General features: G+C 36.9%; 1 protein-coding gene across 4 annotated transcripts in view; it reads left to right on the top strand.

Annotated features, from left to right (window-relative positions):
• The window catches only part of LHFPL3 (LHFPL tetraspan subfamily member 3), a 32,358-nt gene that overhangs the window by 6,639 nt on the left and 7,798 nt on the right, over positions 1 to 17,921 (top strand). The window contains exons 2-4 of one of the 4 annotated variants that reach the window (XR_011919486.1): positions 11,419 to 11,655; positions 11,842 to 11,925; positions 16,447 to 16,474. Coding sequence is in view for 3 of the 4 variants with exons in the window: in XM_072401706.1 (XP_072257807.1) it covers positions 11,419 to 11,655; positions 11,842 to 11,903 (299 nt within the window). In the remaining variant the exon portion in view is untranslated. The remainder of the gene's footprint in view (positions 1 to 11,418; positions 11,656 to 11,841; positions 11,926 to 16,446; positions 16,475 to 17,921) is intronic. The other 3 variants (XM_072401706.1, XM_072401707.1, XM_072401709.1) reach the window with 3 other exon arrangements.

The raw sequence follows: 17,921 nt of genomic DNA, 5'->3' as shown, positions 1-17,921 counted from the left end.
ATCAGAAGGGGACAATCAATGGAACATGAGTGATCATGAGTGACTTTCAACAATAAATGTGTACTGTAGTCTTCTTCATGGAAAAATCAGACATCCCCTGAAAATAAGACCTAGTGTGTTTTTGGGAGCCAAAAAAAATATAAGACAGTGTCTTATTTTCGGGGAAACACGGTATTAGAATATATTTGGGGGGCAAAACGTCCACCTGTCCCCAGACATACTTTATTTCGAACTTGGGACATAGTAGGCCTATCAGTACCGCACTTGAGCTCGTACTATAAAGCAGCCCAGGTCACTCCTTTTGTATCGTATTATAAACGGAAAGAAACCCCTTAAATGGGTATCTATTGGGAATGCAGTGGTAACACCATTATCGGTAGAATCATTGCTTTGGGTCCCGGGCACACAGAGGCGTTATAATTTCAATCCCATATTAAGGCATATATTGAGAATTTGGGACTCTATTAAACAGAAAGGGGGACTTATGTCTTGTCATACACCAGTAGCTCCTATTATAGGGAACCGGATGTTTCCCCCTGGATTGGAGGAGCCAAGACGTTTCACTTGGTGGGTGAAGGACCTTTATAGAATATATCCGTTCATTAATTTGTCTGGGATACTCCCTTTTTTTTGAGTTCTCTGAGAAACCTGAAGCTCCCCAGACAGAACTCTTTAAGTACATTCAAATTAGGCACTTTGTTTAATTAAGGCTGGGAACAACTTCTGGTATTTATAATATGACATGGTTTAAGAGACTATGTGTAAATGACCCAAATACGAAAGGAGTTTTTTTGAATTTATATAATTTAGTGCAGACCAGTATGGACACTCCATCCTATATATCTAAATGGGAGGTGGATTTGGGCTTATTGCTCGAGCAGGAGGATTGGGACCAGATTTGGTCCACGGTAGCACACTGTAGCAATAATGCTTCAGCAGTGGAAGAGAATTATAAACTAATAATGAGATGGTACATGGTGCCATAGAAGCTTGCTAAGTTTCAGTCAACCTTTACAGGCAATTGTTTTAGGGGTTGTAATACTGCAGAAACCCTTTATCATATATGATGGGAGTGCCCCAAAAAAAGGAAGTTTTGGATATAACTAGCTTATACTACCTATAGTGGGTCGTTCTTTTCCTAAGAGACCAGGGGAGGCACTTTTGAATTTGAAACCATTCATATGTACTATAAACCAATTTAAATTGTTACCATATTTGTTTACTTCAGCTAAAATGGTTTTGCCCAAGGCCTGGTGGTCTACAACCCCCAATGTGCAACAGGTTAAGAACAAAATGTTTTGGTTCCTAGTAAATGAGAAGATGGGAGCTTTACTGAATGCCTCTGTTACCAAATTTCAAAAAATATGGTCGCCATGGATTGAATATTATATGCCCATGGGTTGGGATCGGTCATTGTTGATTATATAGTCATAATATTGACCAAGTATGAGGCGCCTTTTTCTATTTTTTTTTATTTATTTTGGATTGTTTTTGCTGTCTGCTTTCCTTTCCCTTTCTTTCCTTTGTCAATTTGTTTTTGTGTTGTTATATGTTATATGTAATATCAATGGTATTTACGTTTATATGTAAATGTCTTGTTTTGAGGATTTATAACTATAGCTTTGATATTTTGGCAAAAATTTTAAAAGGAAGGCATATGGTAATTAACCCCCCTATCGGTAATCCCGAGTGTGACTCAGGGTTGCTTTTACATGCAAAAAGCGGTAATCCCGAGTCACACTCGGGGTAACTTTAGAAGCCCCCCTTACCTTTGCCCCGCGCTCCAGCAGCGATCGGATGGTCCTGGGAGTTAATCCTAAGAATTACAGGCCTACAATATAAACAGAAATTTCTATGCAAAAAAAATAGGATCACTTTTTGCTTCAAAAAACTGACAGAATTAGAACGCTAGGGGGGTTAAAGTACAATATAATGAGAATAGAAAATATGTATTCATAATCCATTGAGTCAAGGGGAATATTAAGGATTGATTTATAATCTAAATATAGTTTATATTTAAAGAATGAAATATTGAGGATGATCTCTCCTCTCCTCATACATCACAGAGAGAAATTCACTCGTTTTGATATGATTTACTTGTCACAGGGTTTTTTTTTTTTTTGTTTTGTTTGTTTCTTTGACACAATAAAAGTTTGATTGTTTTGAATAGATATGTTGTTATGGGGAGGGGAAAGGAAAAGTACTTCTTTCTTTCCTCTTACTATGAAGATAATTATAAGATTGATCTAAATGATAGATGTATAACAGTAGCACAGATAACTGTCACTGGGGTAAATTTAGAGGGGTCATAAGAAGAGAGGTAAGCTGACAATCTCATAAGGAATTATTTAAGGATATAAAGGGAAGAGATTGTAAAATATTTTAGAAAAGAGAAATAATAGAATTTGAGGGGCTAAGTGTTTTAGGATAGAAGGATATATTAGAAGAAGTTAAGATATTGTATAGTATTATTGGTTGGATGTAGATTAATAGGTCTTAGTATGATATGAGGCATTTTATTTTGTTTGTTTAAATGTTTGTATACATAAAATGAAAATTAATAAGCAAATTGAAACAAAAAAAAAATTATGTGCATAAATGATTAGAACCATCCATTTCAGTTAGTTAAAGATAACACTAAAGGGTGCAGTTATCTCAGATAACTTGAATTTAACCCAAAAAATCCATCCAAATATATCATTGAATTAAAATATGTGTCTGGCATTATCATCTGCAGCTTTAAATGTCCAATATGATTCACTTGCTCAACCCAAACCATCATAGGTGGGATGGTAATTGTTTTCAGAGTAAAAGTATAGTCTGGTGAGTAGTGTTGCTCGAACAGCTGTGTTGTGTTGGTAGTGTTGGTTGAACAGAGTGTTCGATTTGGCAGCTTTTCGATCGAATAGCCCAATATTTTTCAGATGATCCAACGCCAAATTCAATCACCATTAAAGTCTATAGGGGGGAAAACAGGATTTTTTCGGGACTGTGTAGAACAGCTCCGCTCCCCTGATTGCTCTTGTAGCCCTAGTGTAAGGTAATTAACCTCTAATGCCCGGGTATCGCAGTGGAACTGCAGATGAACTCTCAATGGAGTTTCTTCATTGAGAGTTCGTTTACAGTTCAGTTCCCACGGTCACCAGGCTGATAAGTACAGGCCGATGACCGTGGGAACTTAACTGCAGATGAACTCTCAATGGAGAAACTTTATTGAGAGTTCATCTGCAGTCACAGTTGATTGGAAGCACTCCCGTGCCTCCTATCAGCTGTGACTGCAAGTTCCCACGCTCCCCGGGCTGTACTTATCAATGATAAGTAAAGCCCGGTGACTGAGGGAACTAAACTCAGATGAACTCTCAATGGAGAAACTTTTAATGTCCAACTATGGACATTAAACTTGCCGGTCTGTAGTTACTTGGTAATGACTTTGCCCCCTTTTTGAAGATAGTAGCCATATTGGCCTTATGCCAATCCATTGGTACCTTGCCAGTAACTAAAGAGTCTCTAAAAATTAGAAACAATGACTTTGAAATAACTGAGCTCAGCTCTTTTAGGACATGTGGATGTAATCCATCGGTTCCTGGTGCTTTGTTAACCCTAATTTAGCCCAACTGTTTCTCAAACATATCAATTTTGAACCATTGTGGCTCATTTAAGGCAGTGACATTGCTATTAAAAATTTGGACTTCAGCTCTGCCATTTTCCTTTGTGGACACAGAGCTAAAAAAAAAAAAAAAAAAAGGTTTACGTAAATCCGCCTTTTCTTTATCCCCAGTGACCAACCCGGAGGCATCTTTTAAGGGGCCTACTTGCTCAGATCTAATCTTTTTGCTATTAGTAAATTTAAAAAAATTGGGGGATTGCCTTACTTTCCTTTGCAATCTGTCTTTCATTTTGAAGTTTTCCACATGTTATCTCCTTTGTACATCTTTTGGTATATTCTTTAAAGTTTTCAAATTAAGAAGGTGATCCTTCATTTTAATATTTTTGGAATGCCAAACATATAACAATGTTTTATCATCCAGGGTTCATCCAAAGGTTGTGAGGGGTTCTTTGAGCAATGAGCAGTCTGTGACTCCTATTCTTCTCACTGGCCAGTAATGTAAGAAGCATTCTTCCTAATGACCACCACACTAGTTGTGGATATAAAATTATAGTAGGAGTTCACTGAGAACTTGAAAATTATCCCCTACGCTAAAAAGGTCAAGAAACTGCTAGGAGTTAATTGAGCAATTTGCTACCACTGACATCAATGATCTTTTTTTGGTAAGAGTGTGTAGGAGGCATGCTTCCCATTAACCACAAGGCTTATGTACAGTGAGCTGTGGATATTGATATTATTGTCAGGTGTTCCCTAAAACCTGGAGGTTTTTTCAGGGGTTCCTACATGTTAAAAAGGTTGAGAAAGACTCTGACCAGTGTTTCCCAACTAGAGATCCTCCAAAGGTTGTTGGGGGTTTCCTGAGCACTGAGAAGTTGGTGACTCTAAGTAATTTAAAAAAAAATTTCAATGATCTTTTTGACTTTCTGTAAGGGTGCCAGCCTTCCCAATTGCCTGCGATGTAAGAGGCATTCTACCCACTGACCACCACACTAATTTACTGTGAGTTGTGGATATAGTAATTATAATCGGGGTTTCTTAAGACTTGAAAGTTATTTCAAGGTGTTGCCTCAAGTTAAAAATGTCGAAAAACACTGCCCTAGACCAGTGGTCTCAAACCCCACCTGGAGAAGGACCCAGCTGGGGGAGCACATCAGTCTGAGCCATGGACCATGTCTCCCATATGGATTGTAGGCTCAAAGCAGTGGGAGAGTTATGTCTCTGGACACAACGCGCCCACTCTCCCATCATTGACTCTGGCATCATGACATCACTCTGGGGGAAGTTTCTTCCCCTTTGAGTAACACACGGCTGCCCACGCATGCGCAGTTCGGAGTCCATGCATTTAGTGGTCCGTAGGTCTGAAACAGTTGGCAACCACTTCTCTAGACAGTCCCTAAGCCTTTGCAGCTGACCATCTTTAGGTCTTAAGCTACGTATACACGTCAGATGATTTTTATCTGATAATTGCTTCAGGGCTAGCATCAGACGAGTATCTGGCGTGTGTACAGCTATTGTCCAAAGTGGTTCATGGATCTGTCCTGGTGGATTCACGAACGACTAAGGACAAACAAGTGTAATGCAAGTGAAGGGGAGAGAGTGCAGCAGAGTGCTGCTGTCATTTTCCCCCCAACCCTCTTTCTGCCGACAATTATTGCACGTGTGTACGTAGCCTTAGTACTGACTTGTCTGTGTGTTAAGATAAATATTTGTACTACTAGTTATCTTTTTGATCTAAAAGGAGGAGGGGAAGGTTTCTAGATATCTAGGGAACCCTGGGAGGGACATGAGGGAGTGAGAATATGGAAGCATTCTTTGCTGATATAATTTTACCAGTGTAGGTTGCAGGGCTGTCATTGTGATTTTTTTTTTTCTATCGCACACTATACATTAAACTGTGAACTGTGAAAAGTGTGAACAAGCTGTAAATGTTACACATACAAATAATTAAAAAAAGAGAAATGGAGAAACTAAGAGAGAAAATAGATAAAGTGTACATTGACTTTAACCTCCTAATACTTTAATACTCTTAACATGTAACACAATGACTTTGACCTAACCAATGGAGTTATCCTCATGTCCATCACACGTGCTTAGTGTTGTTTGACTTCTAAATAAAGATCCGGTTACCAACCACAAATACGTTCTTAGCTTGCAATCCTTTGTTCTAGTTCAGTCATTTATTCCTTGAAGAGTGACCTGACAATTTTTGTGTGGATTAAATAGAAACCATGTTGATAAATATAACATATAATGAGTGAAATATGCCATTGTTGTACAGTTGGACATTTTTTCTAGCTATGTGGAAGTACATTTAGAAATGCCTGTGGCTGGTAAGGAATGAAAAAGACATATTTTTTCTGCATGAGATAAAATTGAGTCTGACACTGCCATATGTGTGTTTGTGCGTAGAATAATGATGTACCATAAACTCAGAGAATTACTCCTGTGGTGACCCAATGATTATAATAATCGTGTACTGCATATTCTTGTTTTCTCTTGATTATTTGTTTTACTGGTTAAAAGGTTCCAAAGCTCTATGAAAAATGTTACACTTACAACTTAGTATAAAATATAGTTTGTACCATATGAACAAAAATCTGTGTTTGACCAAGGGCAAAGCTAAATGTCTGGTAGCAAGTAGATGATCCCTTCATTATGAGCATAAAAATACCTTCTGACCATTAAGGTTTACATCATTCTCACTATTGCAAAGTCAGACAAATGTCATCACTTGAACATGCTTTTACATCTATAATGCATAATAGTTCCATCTTTACTATGCGTTTTACTCGACAGACAATATTTATTCACAAGCTATTTATTAAAAAAAACAACCCCTGAAATGGTTGTCCTGGAAAACTGCATTCTCCATCATATATTTCTGTATGTATTTAAGACTTTTAGTTTGAAGTCTTATGAGCTGCAGATGTTCATATATGCACATATAAAGAAAAAATATTAATATTTGGGCATTTATGTATTTTCATGCAGTGCCTTAGTTGTATTTTTTGCTTGCTCTACAATTCTTCTGATAATCATTCCAATCAAGTTTGCTGTAAAATGCTGATAATACATATATTCCATGAGGCGGTAAATCTCAGTCTTTCAGTGGCTTGCAGAATGAATCCAATTACCTTTATAACGTTAAGCTGTTGGTTAAGAATATAATGAAATGCAAGCTTTGAATGATAATTTGAAAGCAGGGACCATGTTATGTTAGGTCAAGCAGTTCAAAAGGTTCTTCAACTCTGTACATTATTTTGCAGAAATACATTTTTATAAATATATATAATAAAAATATTATTAGTATTCACCAAAAATAAATTTTAATAAAAATAAAGGTGCATGGCAAATTAATATTTAAAGATTATTTAACAAAAAAATTGAACGCTTGAACATCTAATTTTCCTGCTCTGCTCAGTAGACACCTTATTTCAATTTTTGCCCATTTTTATTTTTATTTATCCTTTCCTACATATCAGTGTTGCAGCTATTTTGCAGACACTACCTACCTACATGCGTTTACTCCCAGCAGTGGCTGCATGGAATTTCTCAGGTTGATTTCCCGAAGAACCAGTGGACCAAGTCTTTGTAGACTGAGTATAAACATTTGTGTAGTCTCCTTTGGAAACTCTGTAATAGGTTGACAAAGCCTAAACAGAACTAAAAAAGGGGACAAAGTTTTGTTACTCTATTGCAAGTAGCACAAGGACCTTCATGACAGGATTGTCAGGAGATACTTTTATAAAATCTTTGCATTCATTAATGGAAAGAATATTAAGTCCCATTATCCGTATTGAATACCCCCGAAGAGGTGAATGCTTTCTGTATTTAGTTGCATATAGCATTGGAAAAGGAAAGCCATCATTTCTACCTTAATTGTAACAGAAACATCCAAGCCATTGTGAGAGTAACAAAAAGTCAACAAAAACCAGAATGAGAATCCAAATTTCTCATCTATGAAAAAGAAATAAAAAGAAGGTTCCTTAACAGATCCATAAAGCAGTATTAAACTGCACATCTGAAGTAAAGGGGACTTATGACGTGGTAACGTGCACCGGAAGTACCTTTTATAATGCAAGTTTTCTTCTATCTGAGCAATATAATCAGGCAAGTTTCCACTCTGGTGATAAACGACCCAGGTTTGAACCTGACTTAGATGTATGAGGTTGAGTAGGAGGTTGAATACCCCAGCTTTCAAGCAATTCACATCCCTGTTGTGGAGATTTATTTGTATAAGTGGATCCATTACGGGAGACAATAAGCTTTACCGGAAAACCCCATCTATATTGAATATGATGTTCTCTTAATGTTTGAGTTACTGCCATATACTTTTTCCTCGCCAGTATTGTGGCTTGCGAAATGTCCGAGAAAAGGGTAATGTTAGAATATGGGTCTGGAAGCCTAGACTCTTGTCTCGATTTGGCCATTATGTGCCATCATGTGGAAAAAATGGATCCTAGCCAAAACATCTCTGCACATTTTTTCCGGAAGATGTGCAGGTTTGGGTAATCTGTGGGCTCTATCGATCAGTAACTCAAAGGGCGCCACACCTGGTATCAATACTGAGATGAGTTGAGATAGGTAGCCACTCAGATCTGCTGGGAGTATAGATTCTGGGATTCCTCTAAATTTAATATTGTTTCTTCTTGAGTGGTCTTCCATATTAGCAAGTTTTTGTTGAACTTGTTGCAGGGTATCTTGCGTATCAGTAAGCGAATCGACCAATTCGTTATGTGCTTCTGCATATTCACCCATTTTATGCTCAATGTGATCCACTCTATCTCCTATCTTGTGCACATCGTTTTTGAGTTGGTGTATTAACGATAGGAAATCCTGATGGAGAGAGCTACGTAATGAGATTAACATTTCCTTAAGGGTAGTGTCTGAAACTGGACAGTCAGAAGTAGGAAAGGTCCCTATAGGCTCCGCAGATTCTGACTCTTCCGAAATAGGAAAAATAGCTGGGCTTACCCTTAGTATGTTGTCCTCTGGATTTGTCAGCTTCAATTTCGATTTGACTGGACTTGCTTGTGTAGATGAGGATCGAGATGCTGTCTCTGAGTCTCCCTCTCTCCCTCTAGATACAGCTCCTTCCGCATGTTCACTAAAGCTGTTCATATTCTTGTTGTGTCTGGAGGCCCGCCTACCCGCGCCATCTTGGCCAGGCTGTGCAGACGCTGCAAAGAATTCCGTCAATTCCCGCGGTGCCAGTTTTCCGCTTGCCCATCGCTAAAGAAGTGTCCCCGGTATGCGCAGGAATAGTGATGAGAAGAAAAAAAGCCTGCTAATAGCCGCTATATTTCCCGGTGCACGACCACGCTTCAGAGCCTCAGGCAAAAGCTACCATCCGCTTCCGGCCATAAAATCTTTGCATTCAATAAAATCTTTTAGAAATGCCGTTAACAAATTTCACCATAATTTCTATCCTATCGGTGAAGATGAGAAAATGGCCTCATAAAATGTCCATCTGAATACGATGACTGTTAGATTCTGAGGTTGCTTCTCTGGCCAATCTGAATCTACATTTATTTAAAAAAATGAAGCATTATAGATTTAGTATTATTATTATTTTATTTTTGCAACAGGAATATGTATAAATGCTAAAAATGTCTTTAAAATAAAACTGTACATGGCTGATTCAATGCAAAGCAACAGGTTCAGATAGATCTCTCTTCCATCCTTATAGATGTGGATGGGGCTGTAATGTTGAGGCGAAGCCAGGATGTTGCTAAATGTAATAAACAGAAAGCGGGACAACAGCTGCTGGACCTTGGTAGGCTTTGCATTTTTGTGGAGGGGGAGGCAGTAATCCTTTATTCCCTGTCCCAGCAGACACCTGCATTTCCATTCCTGCCCCCCCCATTGCCCAATTTGTCTTAGATATCCAAGTGCCACACCTGGTGCTTAAAGCAAACTATCACCACATTTTTACATTGCATAAAAGTCTAGATAACCCTTTTACATTTTTTTTTTCTTGGGGGGGGGGGGTTTAGGAGTCTACCCCTTTTGTCCTTACTCCCACCTGCACAGTGTGAGATCGGGTGAAGTGAGCAGAAGCCAGAAGATGATAGCCAGATTCACTGTTTTGCCTGTGCTGGAAATAATAGAGGCCAGGGCGACGCAGGACCTACTGGACTTGGATTGTGAAGGGGGGTGAGGGCTTTTGAAAAAGATAAGTGTTTTTTTTCTGCTTTATACAGTTTTTTTTAAGCTGGACTTCATTTACAAAAGTTTTGTATTCAAATATATTCCTTCATAGCTTCAAAAAAAGTAAATCCATGTTGTGTTCACCTAATGAATTTGAAAACCCAGTTATCAACTTTAAAAAGTAGCAGTATCACTGCTGCAAATTTCCCATTACTTTTTGTTGCTTTGACAAAAAAGTGGTAAATCTCACCATCAAGGACACATACAGGAATACAAACTTGACAGGTTTTTAACACTTCTCATTCTATACATTTAAATTTTGGCAAAAAAAATTATTTCTGGCTTTGGATATGCTTAAACAGGATTCTAAATTTGCTTGATGATCAGAACTGCTAAAGAGAAGCCATGGAGCAGGATTAGTTGACATAATGTTTTTTATTGGGTGGCAGATTTTCCCCTCAGAATCCAGTAACCAATCTGCACTGACAGCTGTCAGAAATGTTGTAAGTTGCTTAGCAAACAAGACAGGGGATTTGGCCAGTGACAGCTGTCAACCAATCCGTCGGAAAGAGGGAGAGCCGGGACCAGTCCCAATGCTGGCCATACCAAACAATAGATAACAGGATTAGATGTTTACTTACAATAACACAAAAACTCACAATAACATAGTGGATGAAGAAACCACAATTTCATAACGGCTCTTCTTAATATTCCTACCTCACTTATTACATTTAGATTTACACCTACCTCTTGTTCTAAAGACAACTTTAAAATTTCCCTTTATCTTTGTCTTTGTGTGACAAGGAGTGCAGATCCTACCCTAAACTATTCAAAATTGAGTTACATGGACATGTCAGACGATTGTCCCCCAAGGCGAATGGTCATTCTCTTCTCAGGCGAAAACCTGACAAGTGTACAATGGCCATCCAATGTTGTTCATCAACCTGCCATGGTGGATTAATGAACCACGGTTTGGGAACAACCATTGTTCACTCCTATTGAGAAGAGCTCTACGGGGTGCTGCTTGTTCATCCCCCCTTTTATAGAACAGAACAATAATGTGTATACAATGCTCATTCATGAATCTGTCTCTGGAAATGATCACGAAACATTGTTTCCAGCAACAATTATCTGATGTCCATCGGATGTCTGTATGGGGCTTCAAATAAAAAGACCTTTTTGGCTGCACAATTGTATACAGCGGAAGACATTCTGGTTCTTTTCTTTTTAAGTTCAGTATTGGAGTGACCTTGTAAAACGCTACAAAATACCCCTAATAAATTTATGTAGTGGGTAACAGTATTTTAGGATGATAAAATAAATATATGGTTATAATAAATAAGCCCTATTTGAGCAGCATAGATTTAAAGAAAAAGCCTGTGGATTTTTCAGATCATCAGTTTCTTTGCAATAACTGGCATCTTGGGGGGGGGGGGGGGGGTTAACAGTAATAATTTAGTTAAAAGTTATGCTGCATTTATCCCACAAAGCTGGATGCTATAAAATCTATCAGTCATCCATTTTATCTTATAAGTGAAAGAAAACAACCAACAATGCATTTACAAATGTAGTAATACTGGGAAAGTACAGCTTATTCAAGCTCATTTACAGGTTTTATGTATAGTGTTTGTAATCGTATTCTTTTTCTTTGTTTTTCCCAGCTGCCTGTCTTGTACTCGGTTGCATGATTTTTCCAGATGGTTGGGATGCAGACGAGGTGAGGAGAATGTGCGGGGAAAAGACAGACAAATACTCCCTCGGTGCGTGTTCGGTGCGCTGGGCATATATTTTGGCCATCATTGGAATATTGGACGCTCTCATCCTATCTTTCCTGGCCTTTGTACTTGGTAACAGATTAGACACATTGATGGCTGAACAACTAAAACTGGAAACTAAAGGTAAGTTTTTTTTTTCTGTTTAACATGTTAAAAGTTTAAAGTGTTGCCACTGTTTAACGATTATAATTAAAAAGTATTTTCTTTACTAGTACCAGTACAGGAGTGGTTACATGCTGGATCTGGAATAATAATCCAAAAAAAAAGGACACCAAGATTAAACTAACACTACACGTTTCTTTTATTCAGACAATTTTACTGGAATTCAGCTTCAAAGGAAATCTGTAGCTGTTCAGAGGTTTTCAATATAAATGTAAATCTGTTAAAGTGAAGGTAAATTATACTAATATTGTATATTTTTACTTTATATTTATTGCATACTTTGTGGATATATATACACTCTGGCAGCTATAGTAGTTCATTACATATGGAGTCTATGCTCTTGCTGACGTTCAAAGAAAGGAGTAGAGACTGTACATTTAGAAACGTATTGGTATTCAAAGTGAACAAATCTATAAATTATTATTATACATTATTATGTGAATTTTCTGTTTGGAAAGTGAGCAGTCTCCATCCCTTCATTACATCAGTACTATTAAAAAACATATGGCTTATCCTGTATTTGCAATATCTATCAGTTGTTGGTTAGAAGAGATCCTGCCTTCCTACATAACATAAAGATAACCACTATTTTCATGTTTGCATACAGTTCAGTATGTGTACTCATGGAAAATATTGTATGGTTTCTTTCATGAGACCACTGAAGCTGACATTTAATTACTATACCATGATCCAAGAAGCAGAATATTGAATGGATCCTTAGAAGTTGCGCATGAAATAGGGTTTATTTCTGTGGTTTCCCAAGTATCTTATACTGCTGTATGTGCTGACTTTCTGAATTAAAAAAAAACTAAAAACAAAGGCTTACCTGGAATTGTATTCCTATATTTCTGTATCACTGGGCAAATCCTATATACAAACAGATTTATATTCTGCTGCTGTGATTAAAGCTGATAATCAGCCTTCCCTTCTGTCTTACACAGTTGTACAGACTCTTCTCTTGTCTGATAAATTTTAGTCTGAATTCATTGCACACTGTGAGCTTTTCAATATGTGTATTAGAAGCAGCTACAGGTCCTTTTCAGAATTTTAGATGTGTTAAATTTACAACTATACTTATCTGTGCTTTCCCTTACTGGGTCTGGTAATAACCAGCTTTTTTGTACTTGCCTTATTCAAAGACCATTAACTTTTCATACAGTACGCTACAACTGCACTAAATATATATGCTGAAATTTTTTTTAGCTTAAGGGTGAAAATCACTGCAAAGAATGGAGATTTTCTAAAAACCTTCACAGTACAGTATTCAAAAGAATTTGCATAAAACTTACATGGAAGTGAGCCTGTAGTTTACCCTATCTTGGGTTTCCATATTTAAGCATTGTATTATTCATGGTAGGTAAAGGTGGTTTGTTTATTTTGTGAGGCTTGTGCATTATAAAGCAACTGAATGTGGTACTTTTTAGATTGTCATACAGGAGCCTTTGTTGTAGTTTAATTAGTACTTCCTGGAATCTGCCTACAGACTCGCACAAGAGATGGCATTTTTTGTCTTTTTAGCATGATTTGTTTCTGTGTACCCATAACCATGCTAAAGAGGTCATAGTACATTGGTTGGCGGCAATTCAGGTCATTAATCGTGGTCTGAAGTCCGTGATATTTGCATTAGAGTATTAGGCAAATATATATGGCTCGTGGGCTGCACAACATGATAAAATATCAATATAAAATGCTAACCTCAACTCTAAGGTCAAAACCATGGAAATTTTTTTGTTTAGGATTTTTTAGGCTGAAGAGTTCCCTTGATGTTTAGCATTTGAGAAGTTGACAAACTGACAGATTTCCAGCAGGAAATTTATATTCTTTTAGGTTTGGAAACAAAGTCTAACATGTGGCTCACAACCCATAACCAGTGGCTTTGTCTTCAATATAGCCTAGACATAGAGGATGATGAGTGAAGGCCGCTACTCCTCCGTTCTGTCACCAAAATCACAAAGGTTTTTGTTTTGGGTTTTATGAACTGAAGAGTTTCCTTGATTTTTACATTATGACAGGTTTCCAAGAGGAAATAAATGTTTGGATTTCAGTGTGGATAGCCTAGTCATAGGGGGATAATGAGAGAAAGCTTATACCCCTTTATTCTTTTTCCTTTATTCCTCCTGGGGAAAAAAATTATGATGGAAAATGGACATCTTGTATTTAGTGTGCTTTTAGATAGAGAGGGAAACACTTGGTATATTGTCAGACATCTGTTTTGGGATTCATTTTTTCACTATAGAAAAGATGGCATTTTTTTGCCCGAGTACTAAAACACTGTTCTTTGTGAATGTCGGGATTCTAGATATAAGGAGCCCCAATAAGCACAGTGCCAAAGGAGATTGCTTCATGTGTCACTTTAAAATAGTGTTTCTGATAGACTCTATAAACAACATTTTCATTTATATACTCTGCTGCTCTGTGATTTTATTCAGTGATACCTTCATGAAATTGAGTTGGGTTATTGTGATAAATAGAATATTTCTAAGTTTAATATTTCAATTTCTTACAGCCTTCTTATGGCATCAAAGCACATAAATAAAATGCCCAAACATTTCATGTATTTTTCATAGAACTGTGCTTCACCTATGTGTAAATTCTGTTAGCTTTTAGGAAGCTGCATCAAATGTGACTGGTAATCACTTTTTTGCACTAATCCTTTTTATGAGTAGGAACATTTATTTGGCAAACAGCCACAACAATAATTTATTTTTTTTCCTGTATAAATAGACTTTTCTATTGTGTAACATTAGACTTCTCTGTATGTAATGGCACATATTTGAATCCAAAAGTGCTTCAATTTAGAATGTGAAATGGTTACTTCCCAGGTTGTATTCACACTGATACATTGTGGTAACATGGTGCCACCACACCAAACATATCTTTTTTTTTTTCCTTTTTTTAGGTATTCCTCTCACTGCAACACATAGATGTTGAAGGGTTTGTAGACTGGTATCAATAGAGCAATGTGGCTTTGCCACAAAGAGAGTATTCATGCCTGATATACTAAAGGATGGTGGCATCAGGGAGGTGGGGGGCATGTTTTTGTGAGTGTATAAAACAGGAATTTTGAGTTCAGCACCATGGACAATAGTTTTCTATGACCAGTTTTGCATACTAATTTATCAATGCAGTGATTGGCTATCTCAGCCTAGCAGTGCACAAATGCTGTGCTGGATGCATTTTATGAATAGGAAAAAATAAATCTGGTGACCGTGTGGTACAGATGTTAATAAATATAACCCTAAACCTAAAAAAAAAGAAACTGTTGGAAAATATATGCACATGGACCCATTTTACTCAAATTTCTTAAAGTGAATCATTCTGTCTGTAATATGCACACTTGTTCTGTACAGATTTCCTTATAGTTTTGATGATGATTGTGTTAGCTTCCACCAGCTTTTAAATTATCCGCTCCTTCTAAAAAAGTGTGTAGCTACTCATAGTATGTCCATATACGTGTGGAAGTAGTTCCATAATCGTAAATCTTTTAAATTTTATTTTAGGTGACTATAACAAAAATGCAGTCAGATAGACTTTGCAGAGTGTACTATATCACTATGCAGTTTAATAGTCATCTGAGTAGGACTCTCTGTATTGCTCTCAGTAATATATCAGAACTGCTGAAGTCACAGCTTTATCCTTTTCTTCAATATTAGTTTAAAAAGCTTGTGCTGAGAGGTGTGACTGCTTTATACCAACAAAGGACACTGCAGTACAAGGGCTAAAAGCAAACTTTTCACCACATCACATCAGTTACAAATCACAATTTTTTTATGAGGCGGAAGGGGGGGGGGGGGACTTTAAAGTGATAAAAAGGTATAAGACTTAATTTGGGTTTAAGTACTTTTACTGAACATGATGAAAGTTGCAGTTTCTATTATCAAGAAAAAAAAGTTTTGGAAAATGTAAAATTTTTCAGTTGTCTCTGGAATAATAAATCATCGAGAAATTTTCTAATGACATCTGTTGCAGCAACATTTGTCAGGGTGGGGAGTTTTCTTCACTTTGCAGAGATTTGCAGTTGTGTCTACAGGACAAGAATTTAATGGAAATCTCCTGAATGGGACAGAAAAAGAAGAGGGACTACCACTCGCTTTAACTGTTCCCCACTCTAAATCCAAAATGAAAAGAAAAAGTTTTGCCATACCGTACTTTACATTTGTTATTTATAGTCAGTTAGCTGTTAGGTACTTGTTCTAGGATAACCTTGGTTTACCTTAGTAACTGTTAGGAAACGTGGCTTAGTCTTGGAGCTCCAGTAGGTAGAAATCTGCAGGTGTGTCCTGCAGATTTGCACATATGTATGTGCACATATGTTGGAAGAACATATAGGAATTATTACACAATCATAAGAGCTTCACTTTAGGAGTAAACTTCCCTGATCGCTTGTACAGATACATCTTTTAAAATGTTTCTGAAATCAGTAGAAAAACAAGCTTCAGGGTGTTCCTTTCATTGCCCCTGTTGTCTAGCACCCAAAACCTTTGCAAGCGCTGTTTTTAGAGCACTGTAGTTCAGTGGTGTAACCTGTACCCTTGACACTGTTGGGCAGTATTTCTTGATGTGGTTTTTATGTGGTGTCATACAATATTGTGAAAAACCTCCCACCAAGAAAGTTTATATATGGGCTTTTGCAGCTGGCTGTTTTTCAGTTCAGGCTCATATAATGTATGTATGACTTCCCGACTTCCCATGTCTTAAATTTGTTTGCCCAGCTATGTTAAACCCTAACAGCATATTTTCCCTTCTCTACAGATGATGGCAATGCCTAAGGCATTAAGAGGTATGTACAGTGTAAGGTTGATTAATGTATTAGCATGGCACGTAGATGGACAAATTGTGAAATGTTTATACGTGCTTCTGCCTTTATATTTGCATGGCTTTTTGTGGACAGACCGTGTTTTGTAACATTAGGCATTATATATGTTTTATGTTATTTTGCAGTTCCTGTTATGGTCTAACCTCAAGGACTACTAGTATTAGTTTGTTGATCTGTTAAGTGCATCTTTCATTATTTAATGTGATCCTTGCAGACATTTTATAGTTGCCTCAAATTTTAGGCATCTCTCAGGATTGATCAAAATTAATATATTGCACTACAGCTGCATTCCTTTAATATCTTTGTGTTCCCCCAATATTCAGGGCCTGCATTTAAAGTTTTATGAGAGAACAAATAATGTAACCTCATACAAAGTGCCACTGTCAGCTTGTCAACTCATGCTTAGGTTTTTACATAAAGGGAACCTGTCAAGACTTGCACATGCAGGAATTTTAACCTGCACATTTTTTTTCCTGGTGACTGACCTACTATGTACTAAAATCAGAGGGTTGGTATGATAGTCAAATGAATGCCAATATAAAAGAAATTATGAAAAAGCAGCTTTTGCTTCTATTCTCTCATGTAATCCACTGTTCTACACGGTACTTCTTTCCTGGCTCATGGTAGCTGTGGTCATATTTGTTGAATAATACCACTGAACTCACTCTGCTCTTTTTTTTCTCTATTGGCTTGCTGCTTTTCATCACATGAATTGATTGGCTTATTTTCCTGCTTCTTCCTCTCTCACTAGGAGCTCTTCTGTAAAGGAAACTGCTGATATCAGGTCACAGTTATGTGTTTGGACACCTTGTATAACAATAATACATTTAAAGAAATAATAAAAAGCTACATTTTTTTAATTTTTTTTTCTCGGCCTAGCATTCAACTTTAAGGAAACTATAATACCTATTATTTTTTTTTTTGTACTTGTAAGGTTTTGGTTTAAATAAAGTTTCTATGCGATTCATTAAGTTTACCAGAAACTGCAAAATAATTAAGCACAAAATCAAACTGCAGCTATATATGTATTATTGTGACTGTTTGCATAGTGCAAATTGCCTACTAGCATCCATTATATTTCTCATAAAACGTTATGTGCCTCTTTTTGCAGCACTACGGTACCTAGACATTATTATTATTATTATTATTATTAGACATTCGGTATTATTTAATGTCAATTCTTCTAGGCTACAGCAAATTCAAACAAATTTTGATTGCTTTGGGTTAATGCTCATATACACCTATACAAGTTCATGTACCACCTTACTGAATAGATTTTAGTGTAGAAATGGTAAAATGCTGGTTACTGCATACATGTCTTTAAAACAGAGAGAACATTGAACTTTGTGAAATCATTGGTTTCTTGTTTTTTTGTGGCTGAGGATTATAGAAAGATTTTACTTTAGCATTT

Source organism: Pyxicephalus adspersus, chromosome 2 (assembly GCF_032062135.1).
Source record: "Pyxicephalus adspersus chromosome 2, UCB_Pads_2.0, whole genome shotgun sequence".
Classification (NCBI taxonomy): Eukaryota; Metazoa; Chordata; class Amphibia; order Anura; family Pyxicephalidae; genus Pyxicephalus; species Pyxicephalus adspersus.
The sequence above is the reverse complement of the archived record's forward strand: the minus strand, read 5'-3'. Positions and strand labels throughout refer to the sequence as shown.